The sequence below is a fragment of the Gymnodraco acuticeps genome, unplaced genomic scaffold (genome assembly GCF_902827175.1).
Source record: "Gymnodraco acuticeps unplaced genomic scaffold, fGymAcu1.1, whole genome shotgun sequence".
NCBI lineage: Eukaryota > Metazoa > Chordata > Actinopteri > Perciformes > Bathydraconidae > Gymnodraco > Gymnodraco acuticeps.
Window position 1 is genome coordinate 3,192,053 of NW_022990271.1, and position 26,910 is coordinate 3,218,962.

The following is a 26,910-nucleotide window of genomic DNA, read 5'->3' on the forward strand; positions in this document are numbered from 1 at the left end:
AATAAATGTAGTGGAGTAAAAGTACACGATTTACCTCTGAATTGTAGTGGAGTAAAATTACAAAGTAGCATAACATTAGAATACTGGAGTGAAAGAACCTCAAAAATTGCACTTAAGTACAATACAATACGAGTAAATGTACTTAGTTACTTCCCACCTCTGGCTATCATACAGAAAGGGAGAGACAGTAGCAGTCGATAGGAGGGATGAAATGTCAGACAGTGCCACCATTTGGCCGCTTTAAAAAATGTGAATTGAAATAGAAAAAGTCATGTTTATGACAAGTGTTCACATTAAGGATTTGAGTGTGGCTGTAAAGTGTTATTGGTGAAATGCTAGAACTTCTACAATCTAATTTAACCTTTGAGGAGACAAAACACTTTATTTCCCAGAGACAAAAGAAATTGACGCCGAGAAGTGAAGTAATGAAATCCACACACTGCCTTTAATACTGTACATTAAATACAGATTCCACTTTAGTTTTTTTTTTATTGTAGATGGTCAATAGCAAATCCTTTGTTCTGCCTCATGAGTGCCAGAAGTCAGGAAGCAAAGCACAGTATGTTGCAGTTCCTCTTTTGTTTTTAAATGACCTTGGAACAAATCAAAGTTTGTAGGTCCCATATAAATAGGAATGATAATGAAATAAAAGTGCAAAAGAAAAACGGAGAATTCCCATCCATTTTATGAAACAGAAAAATTGAGGGCTTATCTTCCAACGAAACCCCTTTAACCTCGGAGTCTAGAGGCACATTCCTAACCATCGCAGCGAAGAATGAAAAACATCTTCTCATTTGAAATGTCCAATCAAGGTACATTAAAACATGGCGCCATTTCAGGCACCCAATACCAACATGCTTCAATAACTTTAAGCATGTAAACTTTCCAGCCAATTAGCAGAGGATGAAACCAGAATATTTAAGAATTGAATGTAATTTGCAAACCGTATTTGATTTTATTTCCCTTTCATTTTTGCAAGTAAAGCAGACAATCATGACTTCTTGATTGTTAGATAACAAGAGGTCCTGCATTCAGAAGTAGTGGGCAAAGTTATCTACAGTTGTACTCAGTGACGTCTCGAAAGCTAATTCTTTGGGGGGTTAGAACCCAGATTCCACTGGATATGAATATTGATTCCTCACCTTTAACCAGATGACGGTTTCTTACACTTGTGTGCAGCTTATCTGTGGTTTTCAGATGAGTGTGTGTGAGTGTTATTTTCATGACTGTAGGGAGTCCTGTGATGAAGCGGTCTATGGCTGCCGGCGCTCCCTCTTGGTGAGCAGGTAACACTGAATGGTTCTCAGTCGATCTTTGGCAGGGGCGAACTCTGGCTGCAGCTTCAGAGTGGACTCGTACCAGCGCATCGCTTTCTCAAACTCCTCCTGAGGGCGAGAAACACAACAAACACGTCACCATGGGAACACATGAACTGCATGGCTGCTTCATTAAAAAGGGGCATCTACTGTGACATGCTTTAATGTTCAAAAAGCTCTTTATCTGCCTGTGCTGCAGCACCTCTTTTCACCCTCCGTCTGAAACCAGAGCCCAGTCTGCTCTGATTGGTTAGCTCGCCGCCTCTGTTGTGATTGGTCAACCGCTTAGAGATGTCCTGCCCTTAGCCTATCACGTAGAATGTGATGGAGCACTAGCCAATAGAAGCATGAGTGTTGCATATTAGCGTCACTATGTCGTGGAAGCAAACAAAGGACTAAAATTGAGGCCTTTCAGGGGGTGAGTGTGTGGGAAAGAAACTCCCTCTGGAGGGATTATAACCTTTGCAGACCATTTACATGCATCCATCCATCCATCCATCCATCCATCCATCTTCTCCCACTTATCCGTGGTCGGGTCGCGGGGGTAGCAGTTCCAGCAGAGAGCCCCAAACTTTCTTTTCCCTGGCGACATCAATCAGCTCTGACTGGGGGATCCCAAGGCGCTCCCAGGCCAGCGAAGAGATATAATCCCTCCACCTGGTCCTAGGTCTACCCCTTGGTCTCTTCCCAGCTGGACGTGCCTGGAACACCTCCCTAGGGAGGCGCCCAGGTGGCATCCTAACTAGGTGCCCGAACCACCTCAACTGGCTCCTTTCGACGCGAAGGAGGAGCGGCTCAACTCTGAGTCCCTCCCGGATGACTGAACTTCTCACCTTATCCCTAAGGGAGACACCAGCCACCCTGCGGAGAAAACCCATCTCGGCCGCTTGTATCCGCGATCTCGTTCTTTCGGTCATGACCCATCCTTCATGACCATAGGTGAGGGTAGGAACGAAAATGGCCCGGAAGACAGAGAGCTTTGCCTTCTGGCTCAGCTCCCTTTTTGTCACAACGGTGCGGTAAAGCGACTGCAGTACCGCTCCCGCTGCTCCGATTCTCCGGCCCATCTCACGCTCCATTGTTCCTTCACTCGAGAACAAGACCCCGAGATACTTGAACTCCTTCACTTGGGGTAAGGACTCATTCCCTACTTGGAGTGGACAGTCCATCGGTTTCCTGCTATTTACATGCACCAAAACTTAAATACCACACTATAGCATAATAGGGCCTCTTTAATATCTTGAATTGTCTTGCAGTGGTTACACTTGAGGAGCTGAGCAGAGGGTAACAAACAATGATCACATTGTGACAGATAAATGTGCTTGCAGCCATTACCATTGCTATGTAGACGTTGGCGAGGGTAAAGTGGTTCACGACAAAGTGTGGGGCGATCTCTACGGCCATGCGGGCGACTGTCAGAGCGTCGTCCCATAGCCGGGCATTCTGGAAGATGTTGGCCAGGCTGATGAGGGGCACGTCCTGGTTAAATAAAAATAGCATTATTACTTAATTATTTAAAACAATCCTTTGTAATCCTCACCAACAGTTGATGTGTAACTTGCCTTCATGTGGTGGGGGGCGTAGTTGAGGGCCTGTCGCAGGCAGTCGATGGCTCTCTTGCCTTGACCTTTGACCCTCCAGTACAGCGCAGCCATGCTGGATAACACCCATGATGTCTGGTTCTACACTCGGGGATGAGGAGGAGGGATGAATGAACAATTTAAATCCACAGTAATTATTTGATTGAGTGTGCTGGTAGGGTGTTACTAATGCTGGGTGTTACTACTAAATTATGCACAGCAATGACACTTCCTTCAAATCCTTGCTTATCCTTTTTCCGCAACTGCACTGGTACTTTTTCTCAGATAACAAAAACATGCCTATTGCTTCTTTTATTTCAGAAGAAAACGTGTTTAACTTTTTAGTGACAGTGGCTTGGTACTGAGTATAGCAGGAACAAAATATGTATCCGTCATTTGCCTTTGCTGTGGTACAATCAGTTGGTGTTCATGATGTCATAGCCTCCATTATTTAACAGTTTCTCTTTAACTGAGATGAGCGAGCGTTACCTTCTCCAGGACTTTAGCAATGCGTGTCCCCACCTGCTCAAAGGACTGAGGGGGGAACTTATCTTTGCCGAGGTTCTGCAGGACCTGCGGGTCGGGACAAGAAGAGACAAGTGAGGGCTTTAACAGAGAAGTGGGGCTGTGGGTATGACTAATAATTCATCATAGGTGAATGTACAAACATTTTGTAATGATTGACAGTCAGAGTTTCAATACTTTAGGACTGAGTTTGAGCATCCATCAGCTAGGGTGTGAATTTGTAGGCAAATTTATATTTGAATATTCGACCGCAAAAAAAAACGGTTATCCGATTAACCGAATTGACAAAAAGCATATCTATATATATGAATACATTCAATTAAAAATATTCATAAGTCATAATCGAATACATGAATCATTTTGAATATTCAAATAATAATTCCCTTCCCTATCATCAGCTTCCTTGGTAGCATGTGCTTTAACCAATAACTAGCTTAGGGTCTGATATAAACTATTGTATAAACTTCTGTGGTAACAAGCACACATTATTTAAATTATTCACGTAGTTTTATACAGGTTTAAGCTTGTTATAATAAATGCTGAGTATACAGCTCTGAAAATTAAGAGACCACAGCAAAATGATCAGTTTCTCTGGTTTTACGATTTACCAGTATGTGTTTGAGTAAAATGCATTTATGTATTTTATTCTATAAACTACTGACAACATTTCTGTGTTGGAATTCAACAGACACTGGAATGGAATGGCTGCCATACATGTAGAGATTGAGAATTAAGAAACATGTAGAGTGGTCTACCTGTAGCATTGAAAATGAGAATATCAAATATTGAACTACACTGTTGATGGGACTCCATGCTGTCGAGGTAAAAAAGAGGTAAGAGTATGCATGTTACTTCCTGTAATCCTCAGCCTACCTCCCGCAGCTGGCTCTCTCCGGTGTAGTGGATGGCGGCGCGGTTGGCCACCCCAGCCAGGTGGTCCAGGGTGTGCATGCTGGCAGCGAGGTTGGCGTTGCATAAAGGTTCAGCAGCTGGCTCCTGGAGCGGAGTGGCAAAGTCTATATGCTCTGTGATGCTGAAGAGACAGGGACAATCAGACATTAGGCTTAAAGCTGCACTTACTGCATTTTGGCTCTTCATATAATAATAATAATAATACATTACATTTATAAAGCGCTTTTCCTGGTGCTCAAAGCGCTTACAAGCAAGTAAAATATCTTATCTCATATCTTTCCTGTCAACCAAGAATATCACGAGCAATGTTTTATCCCCCCCCCCCTCCGATTACCCGTCCCTCTTATCTTTTCTAACACTTTATTCATTTGCTATAAAAAGAGCTGTAATTTAATCACAACGTTCTACATGATGATTGTGTCCAAAAGAAAGAAGGCCGAGTCATTATCTTTTACTAATAATGCCCAAAAAATAATATTTAAACAAATATACATCTATATACACATATCTTTAAAAATAATTGAGTATACACCTTAGTACTATTACTGCTCAAAGAGGTGCTGGATTATTAGCACAATATTATCATGTGTATAATTAAGATGATATACTTATTAAAAAAATGTAATATCATGGTTATGGTCTCTATACCGTTATGTTGCTATACTCCTAACATGACAGAAACATTAAAGCCGTTACTCCAAAAACTGACGTGGTCAATATTACAGTACGAACTAAATTCAGTTTTATAACATAAGATGAGAATGTGAGCCGGATCAGGAGGACATTAAGAGTCTTACTCGATGTTCTTGGCAGAAACAGCTAGCCAGGTGCTAGCTACAGTGGTGAGGTCCACCCTGCGTGTCCGCTGGCACTCCTCGGGGCCCGGCCAGCCAAGACTTGTGTAGTCCCTCCAGCGGCCTGCACAAAAACACAGAAAAGACAAAGACATCTCTCTTAGCTGGGTGAAGTCCAGCCCCCTGGTGCTTTCTCTGTGTTTATGCAGGAGTAAAAAGAGATGGTACCTGAAGGGCCAGGCGATGGGATAGTTGGCCCGCTTATCTCCAAGACAGAGTGTCCTCCAGGCAGGGACTCCCCGTGCTGGCCTTCATCAGAGCTGGAGACTCCCTCTGTCCCATCCACCTTAGCCTTCCTCACCCGCTTTACCTGGAAGGTGATCTGAGGAACATAAGGCACGTTCAGTTTGGTTACACACACTTCAGTCACATGAGGGCTGGGCAATGTATTATTATATTGTGATTAGGGCTGTCAGTCGATTAAAATATTTAATCGCATGATTGTCCATAGTTAATCGCACATTTTTTATCTGTTCTAAATGTACCTTAGAGGAATATTTTTCAAGTTTTTATTCTCTTATCAACATATGAGTGGACAAATATGCTTTATGCTAATGTTTATTATCATTTGAACAATGACAAATATTCTCATGAATATTAAACACAACAACCTCGAACATTACAAATATTCGCCTCAATTCAACCTGGAACCTCTCATACAATACAGTGTGTGTGTGTGTGTGTGTGTGTGTGTGTGTGTGTGTGTGTGTGTGTGTGTGTGTGTGTGTGTGTGATGGATCGTTGGAGCTATGTGCAACTCAAGGCATATGCTCGAACGGGAGCTGCCTGGACGCTGCAATCATGTTGCGCACTATCCGTGCTGAGTGTGCTGACTTTTCGTACAATGTCCCACTGTCTGGCTGCCTGCATAAAGTCAAGTGCTCGACGCAGTTGTGGCGAAATGTCGCTCCTCTGTTTTCATTTAAACAGCTCCTTATATCCGTTAGCGCAGCTAGCTAGCACCAGATGCTAACAACAACAATGCACGTAAGGTCTCTCTCTCGCTCGCTCGGGCCACACATACACACACCCTCCCGGTCCTCCCAACAGCCAGTCGGTGCCTGCCGGTGAGCGTGGAAGTGTGGTCTGCCACAAGCGGGCGACAGGAGCGGGGCTGTCAGCATCAGCTTGTAGATGGTATTTTAAACTCGATGCGCTCTGAAACTACGGGGCGGCCGAGGACAAAAATACACATGCGTTAATATCATTAGTGGCGTTAATTTTTTTTTGGGGTTAACGCATTATTAACGCGTTAACTTGACAGCCCTAATTGTGATATGAGACTACATATTGGCAAGTGTTGTTTTTTTCCTGGATTCAAAGGCTGCATTACAGTCAAGTGATGTCGTTTTTTGTGTATGACACTGTTCTAGCTATTTTAATATTTGGCTTTACTCACTTAGTCATTAAAACCTTATTACTGATGATTATTAAAACTCTCATAGTGTAAATATTTTGTAAAAGCACCAATATTTAACCCCAACATATATCTTCACAATGTCGATATTGAGATTTTTGGTCAAAAATATTGTAACATTTGAACGTCTCTTAATTGCCCAGCCCTTAGGCCCATCAGTCAGTCCCACACACTTTAGTGGCGACTCAAACACATCTCAGATCAAAATGACAGGAACGTGCACTTACCCACTCAGCTCCCTCGTCATCCTCACAGTTCCCGAAGCACGGCCCACCACCGGCACGGGATCCCATGACACGGTCATTCTTTAGCACCCGGATCCCTCGCAGGTCCCCCCGTTTGCCCCCAACATCAAGCGCTCCCTCAAAAGCCCCCATCAGGTCCTCCTTCAGCTGCCACTCCTCCTCCCCCTCCACCGCTCCACCACCAAATGGAGTGGCCATGTTAGCGTTTGCTGAGGCGGAGGGAGCATCCCTCTGCTGACCGGCTGCTTCACCCGACCCGTTACTGTCCAGGATCACCTCTGAGGAGAGGGGGGGACGGGGGGGGTAGAGTGAATACGAGCAGTGTTGAGCTAAAGCAGCACTTAATATGTGGTTTGTGACAGTTCTCAGAGTTACAATTTAGTTTTGAGTGCAGCAAAGGAAGTCAACCGACATCTGAGAATGTGATATTACATTTTGCAACAGCTAGTCAATAGATAAAGACATATTTGACCAAAACAGATGACATATCTTTGCCTTAAATGAGTGGGATCTGGTTAAAGAGATCATATAGAATTAAGGCTTTTAGGGAATGTATTGTTTTTCACACTCAACCAGTCAGAAAGTATGGCCTTAGGACCAATGTTTTTTTAATGAATTTGGTGTAATAGGAAATAATCTACAACATCAACTTGTTTATCTTTGTTTAATTCTTTATAATCCCTTAAGCACTAAGCAATCACACTAACTTCTTCCAAGCTTTGAGATAGACAAGGCCCACAGTCCCAGAGTTTGAAAACCTGTGCCTAATATCTAATAATTATTATTGAAACATATTGTGTGAAGAAGTAAATAGGACTGTTCATTTAGTTTGGATGCCGTATGTCTTAACGGTTTGATATTGCCACTGTAGGTGTCGGTAAATCATATTCTTACTCTCAAAGAGCAAGGAGTCCTCCATGGCAGAGAGGGGGGGGGCATCCTGCTTCTCCTCGCTGCCCTCCCACTCCTCCAGCTGAATGCCAAGCTCCTTTTCAGCCAAGCAGGCGGCGCCCTCTGCAGCAACACAAGGGAAGTTTATTTGAATAAAAGACAGGTGGCAAAAGTACTGTTGAACGTATTCTCAAACAGTGTTTCTGAAAATCAATAGATATTTTTGTTGCATTGTGTGCAACAAAATGTTTGGAAGAAATCGAATATTCTGAAACGTCAACAATTCTAATGTGGTGAATAATGTGGTAATACTAACAACATTATAACAGATGAGTAAGCAAGGCAGTTTGGATGTTTACTTTGAATTAGAGGAACAAACTCACCTTTTTGTCAACACGTTTGGCCTTTTTACTCAATGACCGACTTAGTGATTCAAACCTGCTAGATCATTTACGTGTTTGGTGTTCCTTTGGAACACTTCTCCCCTCAACAGAAAGTGATGCATTTTATATTCCGAGACACACCAACCGTGTTTGTTTTCTTGGAACAAACAAATCAGTCCCTTAAGCTTCCTTTTCTCAACACTCTGGTGACTCCATTCACTGTCTCAATTTACTCTAGCAAAGCTTATATATTATTAAACTTGGAAACTCTGATTATTGCCAGAAGACATTAGATGCAAGGAAGAGCGAGAAGATAGTAATGTTGAAACACATGCAATTAATTACAACTTCTTACTTGTTGAATAAAGAATATAAGTGCCATTATTGTTGCAGTCCTAAATGGTTCTCCTTGTTGCACTGGTATGTTTTTCAGTAGTTTATCCACAGGGATTGATATAACCATAATGTTGGCTCTGAGGTGCTGTTTACACGAGAACGCAAACGGTTGCATCTGCTATTAATCTCTCGTGTATAGCCCGTTCGTTCACACGAGGCCGTAAGAGAAACGCGGAAACGGAGCCCGCAAACGATAACGGGTCCCAAGGTGGATAGATCTACAAACGGAACGCTCTGGGGGGGGGGGGCAAACGGCTCCGTGTGTACGTCCTATACGATAATTTCCTGATAACAATGAAGCCATAGCCCCGCCTCTCCCCAGAGTCCTGCACGGGTCTGATTTTCAAGACCCACCCCGCGACGTGCAATACCGAACCCGCCCCGCCACCCTCACATATTGCCAATTAGTTCCGCAAACCGACCCGAACCCGCATATCCTATGAGCAGTGAAAACGTGCAATTATTAACACACGCAGTTGCATATTTGTCTCAGAAAGCGTGGGATGTTGGTTATTTGCTCCATCCAGGATGTGACCAAAAGCCTCCCAGACGTTGGATTTCGCTCTTGAGGAAGAGTTATTTACAATGCTGTATTCTCCACTAGAGAGCTTCACCTCAGCCATTTCGAATGTGCCGCGCTCAGCAGCAGATTGATGCGCTGCAGAGGTGATGATTATGCGCGGTCCCGCGGGGGAGAGGTCTGAGGATTTAAACATTAAATACAATTATTATTATTTTAATATATTTATTATGCAACACCCGCGACCCGACCCGCATCATCTTTGTTTTACCCAGAACCAAACCCGGAAAAAAGCATTTGAAAAAATACCACCCGCGAATCACTCTTTTTGCAGGTCACCCGTCGGGTACCCGCGGGTCCCCATCTCTGCTGCTCACTGCTGTAGCATGGTCAGTAGCTACTTTCAGTAGCTACTGACCATGCTACAGATGTTAGTGCAAAATCTACAGCTCCTCTCCCACAACCAACAGCAACAAGTGGACATGGAGAACTACATGTTGCTAAATCCACCGCGGGGCATAAACAGAAGGGCAACCAGGCAACCATGCTCGGGGGTCTTCTTCGCTGCTTTTGGTGTATTTTGTGGAGGGAGTACAGCGCCACTTACAGGCCCGGCATATGTACTACAGCGCCTCCAGCGCTCCCGAGCGTTCTCGTGTGAACGGAAGACTTTTTTGATATCGTATTCGGTTCGATTGCGGTTCGTATGCGTTTGCGTGTAAATGGGGTCTGAAGCTTTTAGCCATATTCAATCACAACGACTCAGGCATGGCGGTTAAATGTAGCAATGCAACAGGATCAAACGTGGGAGGAACAGCAACACATTTAACATGAGAAATGTGTGTATTTTTTGTATATTTAAACCTTTGATATAACTTGAGGTGGGAGTGTGTTGAGTGTGTCAGCGAGCAATAAAGGGGTAATATTTAGCTTTTGAGATAAAATATAGACCCTTCTAAATTTGGCATTAGCTATTTTCTGCCGTCTGAATTATTGAGTGGCAACATTTCTCAACTATTTTCACATCACAAGTGCAACATGCTACTTTCTCACAGCGTTTCTTGCAGCTTTAGATGACAACATTGGGGGGGGGGGGTTTGATTTTAAGACTGAACAACTAGTGAAGCAAGTGCAATTTAAGCCCATGGCCTGTTTCTATGCTCAATATTTAGATATAAATAATAGATGTTACAAGTTGTCAATTCAGTTAGAAGGGGTATATTATATTTAAACAATATGTGCTATATATATATATGCCGTTAATAACTGTGCAATATATACCTGGCGGCTAAATCCTAAGAACTGTTACAGGATGTGTATTTTGTAAATTGTGTAACTTTTTTTGTACTTTAATACTTTTGAATGCATGTATGTAACATTAAGCTGTCTGTGGCTCTTTTTCTGCTGTAACAACGTACATTTCCCCTCTGTGGGACTAATACAGGTATTCTGATTCTGACTCTAAACAGTTTTAAAATATATATTGCATGTTCTTGCATGTTGTCAGTATGGCAAGATTTACCAACAAAAAGGATTGTGATCATAAACTTCAAAATGCTTCAGCTTCTTGTCTGACTTGAAGACATTGTTATAGTGCAATTGTTAGGCGTTTAAAACCCGCAAAATATGTCTCAAAGTGTTCATATCTTAAATCATATTGCAGAAAAATGCTGATGTTTTGAAACATTGCAGTTGCCTGCTCTAACACCATACTTTAAAAAGAAGTACAATAATCAAGAGGAAAAGATCTGTGTGTTTGATTGACTCACGTGAGCAGGGCTGTCGATGTGAGAGGTTGTAGAGGAAGGGGTAGAACTGCAGACAGCGCAGCAGAGGAAGGCTGGCGCGACACTGTTCACAGCCAGCGAAGGAGGAGGAAGAGGAGGAGGAGGAGGAAAGGGCCGTCACCAGGATGTGGCGGAACAAGGCCAGAGCGCCGGTCACATTGCCCTGAGCTAACTGAACACTCACCATGCTGATGAGGGTGTGGGGCTGCGATGGAAGTAAAACCAGACATGGGAACATTAGCTTTTGGGTAACATCGAGAAAACACACTTGAGCACACGTGTTGCTGCTCAAAAGATTTTGGGAAAGCATTTGGAGGCAGATTATCTGAACAGCAGTCCTATATCAATATATTACCGGTTCCAGTTTTTACACAATGTAACTTCAGTACTCTTTTGGTTTGATATGTGGAGAATCTGCTAACCACAGGAAGACTAAATTCATATTTATGAAACTTGAATGACCTTGAGATGATATCTTTTGAAACATGGCTCACGCTAGATGCCTGAAACAAAGGGTAAATTAAGTGGCAAAAAGAAAAATGTGCTGCGTCTGCTACGTTTGTGCATAATGTGGCATTCAAATGATGCTCTATTAGTATTCAGGGAGACTCATTTTATTTTATTGCAGGTAATGATTTTGGACAATTTATACTTTTACTTTTATAAAAAGACTCAAATAAAAAAGATAGATAGTTAGAACAGTCCAAAATGAATTATCCAACAAGGCTTTAATATAAATCTCTGACTATAAATGCATTGCTGATTTAAAATTTCTGCATGATTGTTTTAAAGGTTATTTGGCCATCCTGATAAAAATCACACGACACTAAAATGATGTTTTCTAGGTTTTAGTCATACAAATATCAGTTAAAGTTGTATACTACGCTCAAACCATGTGACTGACTATCTGAAGAAACAGCATGTTTTTTTTTATAGTGGCAACAAATGCAAAGTAAATGTACCACCCTATGAGTGTGCAACTCCAAGATGGTAAAAACCAGCAGGTCATGAAGCGATGAGCCTTTACCTCCGATGCATTGATAGCCATGGCTTGCTCCAGCAGGGTTTGCGAGTGGGTGGTCAAGCCGTGATGTAGCAGCAGGTTAGCGGCGTTGGTGAGGGGGACGTGGCGGTGGGGGGGCGGGGCAGAGCTCAACACTTGGCGCAAGCACTGCAGGGCAAGGCTGCCGTTGCCTTTGGCGCGCCAGAATAGAGCCGCCTCACTGTGGGTCTGCCAGCAGGGGACAGTGGCCTATGTGTGCAAACAAACTTCTGTTAGCTCTGGAAAGGAATGACTATTGTGAGCAGAGTGATTCTAGATACTTTTCCAGCAAAAAAAGGGCAGAGTTGTCCACAGCCGAGCCTGGCACATATTATAATGGACAGTATTGGCCTAAATAAAGCTGATGAAAATCTGATCATTTCTTTAATGAACTCCTCTGTTACGTGTCCACTTCAGCCTGCTAGTGTAGCATCATTAGCCGCGTTCACACCGCAGTACTTTTCCCACTTTAGTTCCGAAATGTCGCGTTCACACCAAAAAGATCCGGAACTAAAATTAGTTAATCAGAACCTTTTTTACCCCCTGCTAGAGAGCAGGTACTTTCGTAGAAGAAAAAGGTTCCTATTTCTGATTGGCTGGGCGGATTGCAAACCACGCCCCGTAAAACTCCAAAAACGTTTTGTGAAGCCGCCATTATCTTATCCTCGCATTAGCATTATTAGCATTAGCCCAGCGCAGAAACGCAGAGACTAACTTATGGCAACACAAAATAAAACAGGGGAGCGGTGGAGATGAGGAGGTGTCGGCGTTCTGGCGATTTACTCGGAAGGCTTCAGTAGAAGCTGCTGGGAGTCCCAGCAGCTTCTACTGAAGCCAGTCCCCAACTCCGGGGACTTCCGGTCGGGACTTCGGGTGGCAGTATACGCCGTGAAGTTGTTTGCGGCCTGCCAGTAAACCCAAAGCAGAAGAAGAAGAAGTGACGTCAGCGGCTTCATTTGCCTAATCCTTCCCCAGAAACTTATTCCGGTGTGAACGCGATCTGTACTTAGTAGGGATGTGCATCTCCATCACTGAGGCCGATGCGATGCGCATCTCGATACGTTGCCACGATACGATACATTAACGATACATTTGAAACACTAGGCGATGCGATGCGATACGATACGATACGATTCACCCCTGTTGCGATACAGTTAGATACGATTTGATTCAACATTATGCGATTTGGTGCGATACGATGCGATTCAACACGATGCAAAAATAATGATACTTCAATTTGGTACGACAGAGGATTTTTGTTTTATTCCTTATATGCAGCAAATCATACATTAACAAAAAAGTGCTTTACATATTTGGTACTGCACATCCCATCATGCCGTTTATTTTTTTGCCTTTAAAAGCTCTCCAGAGTACAATCTATAACACCTCACAGTCCACATCCAACAATGTAAGGATGCATTGCTCATGATTAACAATGTGAAAATAACAGCTACCATAGTGCAATGCCCATACAGCTGCCAGCCTGATGTGCTTAACACTCATTCATAGGCTAACTCACCAGTAGGGTTGGGAACCGAAACTCGGTTCCAGATGAGAACCGATAAGAAAATGCCGGGTACCGGGTACCCATACAAAATACACAATTTCGGTTCTGCTTAACGGTTCCTAAACGCGGTAGACCCTGTATTCCAGCGGGTCCGTCTGCACCGCGGTGACCCGGTGGAATACAGGGCGGACCTGGAGAATCACAGAACGGCCGGTCGTCAGCGGGCCGTTGACGGCCGGCTCGGTACGCTGACGGCCGGCACCGCCCTTCATTTTTTAAACGGCATCATATAAATTGCGCTGACAGGCGACAGAGGTCCACAGTTGCCCCGCAGCGATGCTCCCCCGCCCTCCCGTAGACATTTCACGTGCTCAGTCACTTCATAACACCAAAGATAGGTCGCGGTAAACACTCTGAAGTGAGGCTCCACTACACTAAAAAAGAAAAAGAAAAGGCAAAGTGTAATGCCTGTTAATAGCTTGCCACAGGCATAGCTCAGTTAAAATAAAGCACAGCTATTGTGCAATACATTTGTATTGCATGTATATTTTTTAGTAACAATTTCAGTTAAAGCTTTTAAGAATAAATATATTTTTGTTATCTAAACGTTTGACCTCTTTATTTTACAATTTTGGAATCGAAACGGGGAATCGATAAGAACCGGAATCGATAAGCAGAACCGGAATCGAAATCGGAATCGATAAATTTCAAACGATACCCATCCCTACTCACCAGTGAGCAGAAAGCAGTGGGTTCTATATGAACAATAAAGAATACAAATAACCTTTCACAAACAGGTATTTCATAACTGCTTACAGTAAGGAAGACATTTACATTATTATTGGCCGTCACAGGCTGCTGTAAACTAAACACCACTCTCTCTGACAGAACACCTCACTGAGTGATTTCACTCGTATGTCTAACTTTCAGGTTTGTCTTTTCAGCCGCAGACCCCATGTCCCCTCTTTATGTGCGTCGCTAAGTTCCTCGTACTACTTGTGTACTTTAAAGCGGCTCGGCATCGTTAACAATTTGCGAGCGATTTTTCAAGTTGACCGTCTGTAGTATATAGTGCCGCGCACATATACCATCAGGACGTTACTGATGGGGTGCGGCTGCGGAGTGATACTGTGTGTATGCAAGCCCGCATCTAGGACGGATCTATGTATCATGGCTGTAGACCTGTTAATTAATAAAGATACCTCATACAAAGGTCTACGGATACCTTATTACTCTCCATGACCTGCGGTCAACTATATAGCATAAAGGACTATTACACCGTCTTTCTTGAACAATCCGAAGTGTTGCCAAACGTTTGATTTGTAGGTATTTTTCGGTGCGCTGTGTTGCTCTTTCTCCTCAACTTCCGTGTGTGTTGATAACTGAGACTCTCGGCCTCCGTAGTGGCAAAGCAAATATCAAAGATCGTCTCTGCTGAGCGTTGACAAGATGAGGGAATTTTATATGAATGAATCGGTTTTTACCGATGCAAAGACGCTACGCAATCGATGCATCGCGAGTTCAACCCGGTTCAACCCAAACTGTAGCCGATGTGCACTCTTTCAACCGGTGCACTCGCATCTTGAACGTTTATGCCGGTGCACCGATGCGAATCTTAACATCTCTAGTACTTAGTTAAAGTGGGAAAAGTACAGCAGTGTGAACGCGCCTATTGCTCCCCTTCAGCTGGGGGAGCATTTCGCTCCATATGAAAGATGAAATAATTGTGAGTAAAGGTTGAAAATGATTTGATTGCACCATTGATTGACTCTGTTCTGACCCCTCAGTTGGCTGAATTCAATGCAGTTAAATAAGGTGTTTCGTGTATCCAGATTGGCCTTTCTGCTTGGTCAGCTGGGAGATCTGGACACCGGTAACATAGGGGAGAAGTCGTACACTGTTAATCTGCACTAACTCCCCCCAGAAGTGTGAGACGCCCTCTTACTTGTTTCATAACTTGCGCAATTCTGGAGCCAATCTGCTCCAGCGTCCATCCTCCACTACGTAACTGCAGGATCTGTAAACACACATAGTGATATTAATGATTGGATATTCTTCTGAGGAGTTCCACATGCCATACACAACATCAAAATACAGAGTAGGGGTATAGAAGTTCTGTAAGCCTACTGCACATGGTATGAATCCATCTCCGTGTTCTCATATTCAGATCATGCACACACACACACACACAAATAACAAGACAGTCAGATACCTGGGAGGCAGAGGGATCTGGGAGCTTCTTTTCTTCCAGAGGCCAGTCTATTGAAGCAGGCAGGAGGGCTGGGTATGGTTGGGGAACGGGACCACAGTTTGGCAGAGCTACTGTCAGAGGAGGACTGCTCCCATAGAGGAGAGTTGCCACTGGGCTGTGTATAAACAAACATTTTTAAGTGCGATGTTTTGATATGCAACTCATACTGCTACATACATACATGCTGATTATTTTCAGTATTACTGGATTTGGTGTGTGCTGCCATTTTTAATATGATTAAGGAAAAACTCAACCAGCACAATCGTGGGATGTGCACTGACCTGAGGCCCTGTGTTTCAGGGGGAAGGTAGAAGGTTGGCAGCAGGTGAGCGGGGGGAACACTCGGGTACTCGTGAGCACAGTCGCTCCTCTGAGGCCACAGCATCCTCTGTATGTCCTAAACGAAAAAAGCAATTAGCTCTCAATCTCCAAAGCAATAGTGTGGTTGACTACCGTTTGATTAAACTGACATTTATTTCAGTCTTTTAATATTTACACAAAGAATTTTGTGAGAACACAACAAAAACAAAATGACTCCAAACAAAACAGTTAAGTAGAAAACAAAGTCAAATATGACAAATATGACATTTCTCTACACTCCCTACTTTACGGAAGCAAACATGCCATTCTGATCTGTATGTTATATTTGTCCACTAAATGACCATAGCTTTGTTATATTTAGTATGCAATGATTTACTCTATGTCAGCGGTTTTCAAAGTGTGAGGCTCGCCTCCCTGGAGGGGCACCAGAGAGCTTCAGGGGAGGCGCAGCAGAGGGCTGCTCAATTAATCGTATTTTAATCGCGATTACGATTATGGCTTGCAACGATTACGAAAACAATGTGATCGAAATAAAACGATTATTTTTTTATTATTATATATATTTTTTTTTATTATTATATTGTTTTTAAATTATTATTATTATATTATTTTTTTTTGTTTTGTTTTTTCAGTTGAATTATACTTAAAGTTCAGGGTAATCAACTGTTAAAAACATACTGCTCACATTTTTTTTCTCAAATAAATGGATGTTTTCAAAGTCAAATAATTAATTGCATTTAATAATCGCAATTACATTACATTACATTACATTGCATTTAGCTGACGCTTGTATCCAAAGCGACTTACAATAAGTGCGTTCGACCAACAAAATACAAACTTGAAGAAAACAGAATCATATAAGTACATCAGGTTTCATAGAGCCAAACATTTCAAGTGCTACTCAACTGGCTTTAGGTAAGCCAGTCCTTTATTAGTATAAATGCTTCGTTAATAGTAGGGATGCACCGAATATTCGGCCACCGAAAATTATCGGCCGAAAATGGTTAAAAAGGCCCTTTCGGCTTTCGGCTTAGCACCGAAAAAATATCACCGAATGTCAGAACAGGCTTACGTTGGTAACCTAACGTGTTGTTGTGATGACGTAATAAAGACGCGGCGACCATGCTCGCGGCTGGCTCACAGGGGGGGGGGGAGAGAGATATTGACCTTTGTCATCGAGATTGCCCTGAGCCTTTAACAAATCGTATTAAATAATCTGATGATAGACTGTAAACAGAATAGCTGACATTTTAACAAACTAAATAACTCAGTTACCTCTAATCATTAACCCATGTTTGTATAATGTAGTTAACTCCGTGTGTTGCTGCTAGCATACATAACACCTGACGTGGAAACGTTACTCCTGGATGGGGCTACAGAGCTGCTAGAAAGACGGTCGAACCCGGTACATTCCTCCGTCTGCATGCGGTGCACTTTTGCTAAATGTTTAGACAAATTGCTCGTGCTTACATGCTAAACTCTTATTGCACTTATGGTAACAAGTATTCTCCACATCGAGACGGGTAAAGTTTAACCACACCTCGGAGCGCGTTCTCTCCGCCATCTCCGCAGTGTGCTCCGCTGCATGTAGCAGCTGCGTGTGTGTAAACTGCCCCGCCCCCTCGCACACAGACGGGAGAGATCTCGTCTGATCGAAAATACATCATTGACGAATTTGTTGTCTTTGCATATTAGAAACGAGTTGGCGACACTAAGACTGCGATATAATGTTTTTTTAGCAATAATACATGACATATATAAATGTACTGTATGCATTCAAAAGTGCTGAATAAATGTTTGATGGACCCATAATAGTGATTATTATTTAAGTTAAGTTTTGCCATAATCATGTCTATTTCCATAATCAGGTAGCTGAACAACATTGGTAAAAAATGTATACATTATATATATATATATATATATATATATATATATATTTCTATTAATCATTTTCGGCCTTTCGGCATTCGGCCAACTGTTTCCTATTTTCGGTATGGGTTTCGGCCAAGAATTTCCCATTCGGTGCACCCCTAGTTAATAGTTCTATCGCTCGAAGTGGAGTCGAAAGAGATGAGTTTTCAGTTTGCGCCGGAAGATGTGTATGCTATCTGCCGTCCTGATGTCAATGGGGAGCTCATTCCACCATCCTGGAGCCAGGACAGCAAACCCACGTGTTTTCGCCGATGGGAACTTGGGTCCCCCTCGCAGCGAGGGTGCAGCGAGTCGTTTGGCTGATGCAGAGCGTAGTGCACGCGCTGGGGTGTACGGTTTAACCATGTCCTGGATGTACGAAGGGCCAGATCCATTCGCAGCATGGTAAGCAAGTACCAGTGTCTTGAAGTGGATTCTAGCAGTTACCGGAAGCCAGTGAAGGGAGCGGAGGAGCGGAGTGGTGTGGGAAAATTTAGGAAGGTTGAAGACCAGACGAGCCGCTGCATTCTGGATGAGCTGCAGAGGTCGGATGGCACATGCAGGTAGACCAGCCAGGAGGGAGTTGTAGTAGTCTAGGCGTGAGATGATGAGAGCCTGGACCAGAACCTGAGTCGCTTTCTGTGTCAGCTGGGGACGTATCTTCCTGATGTTGTAAAGCGTGTATCTGCAGCAACGGGTTGTAGCAGCGATGTTTGCAGTGAAGGACAGATTGTTATCTAGGGTCACACCCAGATTCCTTGCAGTCTGAGTCGGGGGAAACAACTGAGGTGCCGATGTTGATTGTTAGGTCAAGAGTGGGACAATCTTTTCCCGGAAGGAAGAGCAGCTCAGTCTTGTCAAGGTTGAGCTTGAGGTGATGAGCAGACATCCACTGAGAGATGTCAGCTAGACAAGCAGAGATGCGTGCGACGACCTGGGTCTCTGAGCGGGGAAAGGACAGAATTAATTGGGTGTCGTCAGCGTAGCAGTGGTAAGAAAAACCATGCGGGCTAATGACTGATCCGAGCGAGTTTGTGTACAGGGAGAAGAGGAGGGGACCAAGAACAGAGCCCTGAGGGACCCCTGTAGTTAATTGAAAAGGGTCGGACTCAGACCATCTCCAAGTCACCCTGTAGGTACGGTCTTTGAGGTATGAGGTGAGGAGGGAAAGTGCAGAGCCTGAAACTCCACGTTTTGGAGAGTGCGAAGGAGGATCTGATGATTCACCGTGTCGAATGCAGCAGACAGGTCCAACAGGATGATGACAGAGGAGAGGGATGCAGTTTTGGCAGTGTGCAGTTCCTCCGTGACAGCAATGAGAGCAGTTTCTGTGGAGTGACCTGCCTTGAAACCAGACTGGTGCGGATCCAGAAGGTTGTTCTGATTGAGATAACAGGAGAGTTGTTTAAAGACAGCGCGTTCAAGTGATTTAGACAGGAACGGGAGGAGAGAGACAGGCCTGTAGTTTATAACATCAGATGGGTTGAGAGTGGGTTTCTTTAGGAGAGGGTTTACTCTTGCCTCCTTGAGACTGTTTGGAAAGTGACCAGAAGTTAGAGAAGTGTTGATGAAATGGGTGAGAAACGGTAGAATATCAGGAGCGATAGTCTGAAGGAGGTTTGAAGGGATAGGGTCCAGAGGACAGGTGGTAGGGCGGGCAGAGGTAATGAGGGTAAGAACCTCACTTGGAGAGAGAGGGGAAAAGGAGGTTAGTGTGTTGGTGGTAGGAGGGTCTGGTGACCCAGCGGTGAGTAAAGGTGAGTCAGAAAAAGAAGAGCGAATATCATCAACCTTTTTTTCAAAGTGGGTAACAAAGTCGCTTGACAGAAGTGAGGAGGGGGGAGGAGCTTTTGGAGGGTCCAAGAGGGTGGAGAAGATGGAAAATAGTTTTTTAGGATTGGAATAGGAAGATTGGATCTTATCTTGAAAGAAAGTGCTTTTTGCCTGAGAGATCGAAGCAGAGAAAGAGGAGAGGAGAGCCTGATAGGTTAGGAGGTCGTCACGGTGTTTGGATTTCCACCGTTTCCGCTCTGCTGCCCTAAGGACGGTTCTATTAGCACGCAGTGCATCATTTAGCCAGGGAGCAGGAGGGGACTGACGAGCCTGCCGAGATGTGAGAGGACAGAGAGAGTCCAGAGTGGATGAGAGAGTAGAGAGGAGAGTTTCTGCAGCAGAGTTTGGAGGCAGGAGATGGAACGAGTCAGAGGAAGGGAGGGCTGAGAGCACCGATGAGGCAAAGGTAGAGGGGGAGAGGGAGCGAAGGTTACGGCGGACAAGTGCAGGATGAGAAGAGATTAGTTTGTTATGTTTGGAAAGGGGTAGAGAGAATGAAATGAAGAAGTGATCGGATGTGTGGAGCGGGTTTACAGAGAGGTTAGAAGTAGCGCAGTTCCTTGAGAATATGAGATCAAGGACATTGCCAGCTTTATGAGTTGGTGGGGACGGAGACAGTGAGAAAGCAAAGGCGGTTAACAGAGATGTTAGTTCGTCTATCTTCCCTGTCTGGAGGTTGAAGTCTCCGAGAAGTACAGCGGGAGGGCCAGTTTCAGGGATGTGTGAGAGGAGATTATCTAATTCCTCCAAGAAGTCCCCCAAGGCGCCTGGTGGACGGTAGAGAACAACAATGGTTAACTGTATAGGATGGGTTACTGTGACGGCATGGAATTCAAAGGTGGAAGGAGTGAAGTTAGGTAGCTTGAAGAGGGAAAAGCTCCATTTGGGAGAGAGCAGGAGACCAGTGCCACCTCCTCTGCCAGTGGGTCTGGGTGTATGGGAGAAGGAATATGCTGTGGAGAGAGCTGCTGGGGTGGATGTGTTGGATGGAGTAATCCAGGTCTCAGTGAGAGCAAGGAAATCCAGAGACTGCAGGGAGGCGTAGCCAGAGATGAAGTCAGCCTTAGGAACAGCTGACTGGCAATTCCACAGGCCACCAGAAACTAGATGTTGGATCTCAGTGGAGCATGTGGGATAGACGAGAGCAGGCCGGTTATATCGATTACGAGATACACGGGGCCAGTGATAATTGCGAGAAGACACATAAACAGGAATGGAGAAAATACACATGATTATAGCATGAGGGGCTAAACAACCAAATAAAAAAAATAAATAAAACACCAGCGATACTTAGCTCAATCAAAGTAGGATTTGCCTCCTCTTTGCCTCCCTCGTGACTCCCACAGGACTCTAATGTCTTTGCCAGTCTTTGACTCCTGCAGGACTCTAATGTCTTTGCCAGTCTCAGCCTGTCTGACGCTGAAGCTGACGCTCCAGGAAAGTGCTACCTAAAATGGACACCTGATTGCTGAGTTCTCACAGCTGTGGGGCAACGTCCCTTTAATTAGTTAACTCTGCAGCTGGTGGCCCTCAAAAGGAAATCTAGACTGGCTTCCTCCTGATGTGTTATTGTCTTTTAAGTCAATTACATTAAACCCTAAGTTATAAAGTTATGAGTTTAACCCTTAATACAGTTACACCTACTCAATAAAGCTCTTAGTATTCTACAAATGTTTAAATCAAAGTTAACCCTAGCAGTCAGTTAGTTCACTTTTAAGGTTTCAGTCAAATGACTTGTTCCAAGTTTCTGCCTGACAGATACTGTAGCGGTTTTGAGTTTTGAAATCACAATTCCAGTCAGATCAACTACAGAGCATTTATACAGAGTACACACACTGAAACAGAGAAGTCTAAAAACACAATGTTACTCACACAATTCTAGAAGTCTCCAGTAGCTTTCTTGTCAAAATCGAGTTGCACACTGCATAATTACAATTATTGACCCAAATAATCGAGATTATGATTTTTGCCAGAGGTCCGTTCAGCGGGCCGTTTCCACGCAGCGAGGCTCCCCCCCCGTTGACAGTTCACTAGCATGCTCTACCAATTTGTGTGGGCTGGGCTGGGTGAGATTCCAGTGCTGATTTTTAGTCCCAGTCCGCCCCTGCCTCCACCTAACTGTGTGTGTGCGGGTTTTCCACATTGACTTTGATCAAAAGCAAGTACCGGTCAAGGCTGTAGCCAGAGGATGATCTGCGTTTATTCCTGTCTACATTGCATCCCCGCATCATCCGCCTGTGCGCATCAAAGACGCAGACTCATTGTTCCCACTAAAGTAGGGGTGAGTGTAATAAGGAGGCAAAGTTAACGTTCAGTGTGTTGCCGGGAGCATATAAGGATTTATCCATGATGTTGAAAATGTTTAAAACATAAAGATAAAAAGGGCGTGTGTGGCGTAGTGGGTTGTCCGTAGGTGTTCGGATCAGGGGTCACAGGTTCAAACCCCACTGCAGTCAGCATGTCGTTGTGTCCTTGAGACACTTCACCCCAAATTGCTCCTGTGGGGATTGCCCACAGTATTGAGAATGTAAGTCGCTTTGGATAAAAGCGTTTAACAAGTGACATGTAATGTAATGTAATAAAAAGGTTTTAAAAAGTTATTGTTTAATGTTTTAAGGAGGTTACGCTACTGAGCCAATCAAATCGGTGCAGTCAGTGAGTCAGCACGATAGATTCAAACACAGACACAGAGACGAGAGAAGAAGAGAGAAACAGTCAGTCATTTCAAATGGCGTGCTCAAAAAAGAGAAAGGTAGACAGCGAAAACGGAGCAGTTAATTACATTTTCTCTCACTGGACCTCTTTGAAATGCAATTGAATACCCCTGCATTATAGCAGCAACAACAACAATAATAATAATAATTGGGAGGGGGGGCGCGGCTGTTCTTATGTTCTCTGAGGGGAGGCTCACCTTCCCACACTTTGAAAACCCCTGCTCTATGTTATTGTCTGCTTTGAGCACTTAAATAAATGCAATTCATTATTAATATTATCATGTTAATCACTAATGATTTCTAATCCCCTGCAATTCTTCTTAAATATTTGTAAACTGTCCTCCCATTTAAACGCAAGACACAATGTGATCCAGCATTTGTTCACACATTCCCATTACTGCATTTTGTTTGGTGGGCATTAGCATTGCAGAGGTATCATTTGTCCTCTTAGTTTCATTTGACAGCATACTACCTTGGGGTGTAAAAAAAAAGAAGAATTCAAATAGAGACAAAAATCATAAGCTATTCTTGCCTGTGTGTAATCCAGACGGCTGCCCCAGAGAGCAGCGGCGGGGTCCTGGTCTCCGGACACGGAGGGGTGGAGCTGGGGGCTGGCTGCCGTCTGGTTGGAGTTGCGCTCTGACACAAGCGCCACGCTGGAGGCCACTGACACCTCCTCCCCAAACTATGAACAAAGAGAGAAACAGAAAGAACTCAGACGCAGAAACTGAAGGAACATTTTCACAGGTAATGATGCTGTGTTTGTTGGCTTCCTTCAATGAATATCCACTGAAATAGTTCAGGGAGGAAACAGATGTTGTGTGTTATGGTCTTCCTTTAAAACGTGGCTACTAATCACCAAGTACATTGTCATAATGAAAAACTCACTTGAACAAAGCTGACATGCTCAAACAGATCGCCACGGTGATAGCGCACAGGCAGGTCAAAGGGGCAGTAGAGGCTGAGATGCTTATAACCCAGCTGACACATCTGATGGTTCCCTGGAGAACATACAAACAACATTCAGATGGTTCTCTACACTTCAGTCTCAACAATATACATTATTATCAAAGCTAACAAATATATTTAAACAAATTGCACAGAAGGCTTGCCAACGCTTGCCTCCCATGAGTTGATACAGTCACATTGTTCTCTACTCAATTGACAATTCTGTTCTCTGAAGCCAATAGTAAAGCGTTACCTTTCTCCAAAATGATAAATGTAACTTCACTGCAGAGAACCTGTCAGTTCATCAAATGTATTTGTCATAATTACGAACATCTGCATTCTTTAATCACAGCAAGTCAACACATTTTTTCTGTACAGCAAAAGTAATGAGCTTTTCTGCAGTGAGAACCTCTTCTATATCCCAAAAGTGATGTCTTGCACACATTAGGTGTTCTCAGTTCCATGTGTGTGGCACCTTACCAAGTTGGGCTTCTTTGGCCATCTGGGTCTCATGGATAATGTTGCGCAGGATCTGCTCTTCCTGCAGCAGCTTGTGTTTGTCCAGTGCCTCCTGCTGGCGGAGGTAGTGATCATGCTGCTTCTGGTACTCCTTCAGTTCATTCAGTGTCCGCTGCAGGGATCTAAAAATAAAGTCAAAATGAAGAAGGGGAAACAGGACAGGCAGAAATGCATCGCAGGGAACAACAAATAAGAAACCGATCATCCGACAACAAGAAGACCTATGTCGATCATCGGTATCTGCACCAAATCCACTCTGCATTCATGAGCAACTCTCTGCCAGCTCAGGGGACTTTCAGATTTTGAATGCTACATAAACAAGTCCATGTGCAAGGAAAACTTCCCTAAATGAAGAAGTGTCTTGGTTTTACTTTTATCACTAAAACCCCAGTAGTGATTAACACCCTAACATTTTCTAAAAAGTCCCTAGTAGTCTTAACTTCTAAGCAGCATAAAAGCTTGTTTACAAATAATTCAATTCAACATTTTCACTTTCAAGGAACTGAACTGGTGAAAGAAAGAGGGACAATAAAGAACGTATTTTCAGATCTAACCCAAGATCAAACATACTGTTACAGTGGAAGTTTGTTGTTGATGGTGCTTCACAGATGTTTGAAAAGGTCCATATACTGTATATTGTGTGTATGTACGAGTGGTTGCTTACCTGTGCTGGGCTTCCAGGCGCTGCTCCAGCTTTTGCTGACAGAGCACGGCATGTTTCCTCCTCAGGGCCTGCTCGAAGCCTGGCTGGGCCTGCAGAGCCTGCTCGTAACACAGCACTGAGTGGTTGTATTCCCCAAGCATCTGGTCAGACAGCAAGAGCAGAGGACACAAACACAAACATGGATACAGCAGTGGTCAAACGCAGGAGATTTCAAGGTAAAGTCGTTAAAATATAGATATATATAAATATTTGTATTTTGCTGTACCTATACATTCAGTAAATAGTATCTTCTATATGTAAAAAAAATATCTGACTGCTGAATGATGTCTTATTTGTGTAACGGGAATCCTGAAACTCACTAACAGATGGTAAGAAAGCCAAAATCCTATATATCAATAAACGTGCCAACTCATCACACTCCTGTGGGCCACTGTAGCAATAGCACAAGAATGAAAGCACAGGAATGAAAGCTAGACTACTTAGCTAAGACTCAATTTGTTTGATATTACATTTACATGATAGACTTCAAAAGTCAGCAGACTATCTTGTTTTGTGAGATTTTACTTTAACATTATGCACAATATATGTAGCTTATGCAAGATGTGTAGTGACAGTGTGGAAGCAATAGCTGTGATTCTGACACCAAACTTAATGACTAAGATTGTAAGGCTGTGGGTTGAATACACAAAAGGTGTACTGCGGTGTAGTATTTTTTCCCTCCAACTTACAGCATAAATGTTGCCTAAGGTGTAGTGGCTGGTGAAGAGATCTGAGGTAAGGTCCAGGGCAGCGTGAGCAAGAATAGCAGCGTCAGCTGAGAAATGGGCGCGGTGCAGGATGTTGGCCATGTTGACTAGAGCTACATCCTTGTGCTCCCTGCAAGAACCATACACACAAACACAGTATGGGAATATGAACACCTGTGATTAGTTTGACACATTAAACTGTAAACTACTGCAGTGGCCTTCTGTCCTTTACCTTGGAGAGAAATGCAGAGCACGAACCACACAGTCCACTGCCCTCTGGGGCTCGTTCTTCATACGCCAGTAAAAAGATGCCATGTTGTAAAGCACCCAGGACGAGGAGTTCTGCAACACACAATCATTAAGATTAACATCACACACACAATTTCCACTGCTTCAAAAGGACTGACTGCTTATTGTAAGGTATCTATCTATGGAATCTTTGTTTTTCCCCAATAACAATTTGCTATATTGAACAGCAGATTTTGGGGCCATGTCTGTTTGGAATGATTTGCTAGTCCTAACAATGACTATTGTTTTGGTGCCATTCAAATATTTTTCTGAAACAACACGCATGTTCTGATAACCCTGACTGAGACAAAGAAAGATACATCTACAAGTATACAGAAAAAAAAGTACACAAATCCTAAAAATAATACATATCTTCTCCCCATTAGCATGTATGATGCATTGTCCAGGCTTTAACATTTTTAAATTGTTTAAATGTTCATAATCTAATATGTTTTTTCCCCTTCCCTTGCTCATTTCATACTAGTGTCCAATATCTCTGAAGGGGAGAACTAAGGCCCCGTCCACACGGAGACGATATCAGTTGTATCCGCTAACGTAGAGGGTTCGTCCACACGAAGCCGAAGCGGAGCCACGAATTCGGAGCCCGAAACCGATACACTTTTTGTAAGTCTGGAGACGAAACGCTTGCGGCTCCGTGTGTACGCCCTATACCAGAGGTGCCCAGTACGTTGACCGGTCGACCGCCGGGGGCAATGCTGGTAGATCGCGAGTCATTCATAAATAAAAAAAAAAAATCCAGCTCCGTTAAAATAGACAAAACAGGTTTTGATCCCGCCTCCCTGACACTTAATTCAGGAGTTTACTTGATTGACAGAAAAAGCGACCTATCGCTTTCCAGTCTGTTAACCCAGAATGCAAAGCGATACAAAATCAGTCAAGTGCCGGGAAAACTCAAATTAAGTTAAAGAGACTAACAACAAAATGAGTGCGGGACCGAGCAAGAAGCTAAAGACAAACCACTTCCACCCAGAATGGGAGGAAGAATATTTTGTTGTGATGTCACATTCAAAGGTGATTTGCCTTATTTGTAAAGCAAGCGTCGCTCTGCCAAAGAAAGGTAACGTGGAGAGGCATTATCGGAGTGTTCACAAGGCATATGACAGCGACTTCCCTCCGAGTAGCGAGTTGAGAAAGAGAAAGGTCATGTATTATTGCTACACAAACATTATCTTGCAGTCTTAGTGTCGCCAACTCGTTTCTAACATGCAAAAAGACAAACAAATGCGTCTATGGTCGGTGTATTTTTGATCTTTCCAATCGAGACGAGATCTCTCTCCCCCGTCTGTGTGCGAGGGGGCGGGGCAGTTTTACACACACGC

The 26,910-nt window shown here is 43.6% G+C and overlaps 1 protein-coding gene across 4 annotated transcripts in view; it reads right to left on the reverse strand.

Annotated features, from left to right (window-relative positions):
• Positions 1–418: 418 nt before the first annotated feature.
• The window catches only part of ttc17 (tetratricopeptide repeat domain 17), a 32,125-nt gene continuing 5,633 nt past the window's right edge, over positions 419–26,910 (reverse strand). For 2 of the 4 annotated variants that reach the window (XM_034221122.1, XM_034221120.1), the window contains exons 6-25: positions 25,515–25,624; positions 25,265–25,412; positions 24,537–24,676; positions 23,834–23,994; positions 23,294–23,406; positions 22,938–23,090; positions 15,908–16,023; positions 15,588–15,741; positions 15,321–15,392; positions 11,854–12,078; positions 10,809–11,031; positions 7,744–7,863; positions 6,832–7,127; positions 5,356–5,509; positions 5,131–5,251; positions 4,295–4,454; positions 3,386–3,469; positions 2,879–2,998; positions 2,652–2,795; positions 419–1,385 (exon numbers count right to left, since the gene is read on the reverse strand). In XM_034221122.1, the coding sequence (XP_034077013.1) occupies positions 1,254–1,385; positions 2,652–2,795; positions 2,879–2,998; positions 3,386–3,469; positions 4,295–4,454; positions 5,131–5,251; positions 5,356–5,509; positions 6,832–7,127; positions 7,744–7,863; positions 10,809–11,031; positions 11,854–12,078; positions 15,321–15,392; positions 15,588–15,741; positions 15,908–16,023; positions 22,938–23,090; positions 23,294–23,406; positions 23,834–23,994; positions 24,537–24,676; positions 25,265–25,412; positions 25,515–25,624 (2,946 nt within the window). In that variant the 3' untranslated portion in view covers positions 419–1,253. The remainder of the gene's footprint in view (positions 1,386–2,651; positions 2,796–2,878; positions 2,999–3,385; positions 3,470–4,294; positions 4,455–5,130; positions 5,252–5,355; positions 5,510–6,831; positions 7,128–7,743; positions 7,864–10,808; positions 11,032–11,853; positions 12,079–15,320; positions 15,393–15,587; positions 15,742–15,907; positions 16,024–22,937; positions 23,091–23,293; positions 23,407–23,833; positions 23,995–24,536; positions 24,677–25,264; positions 25,413–25,514; positions 25,625–26,910) is intronic. The other 2 variants (XM_034221123.1, XM_034221121.1) reach the window with 2 other exon arrangements.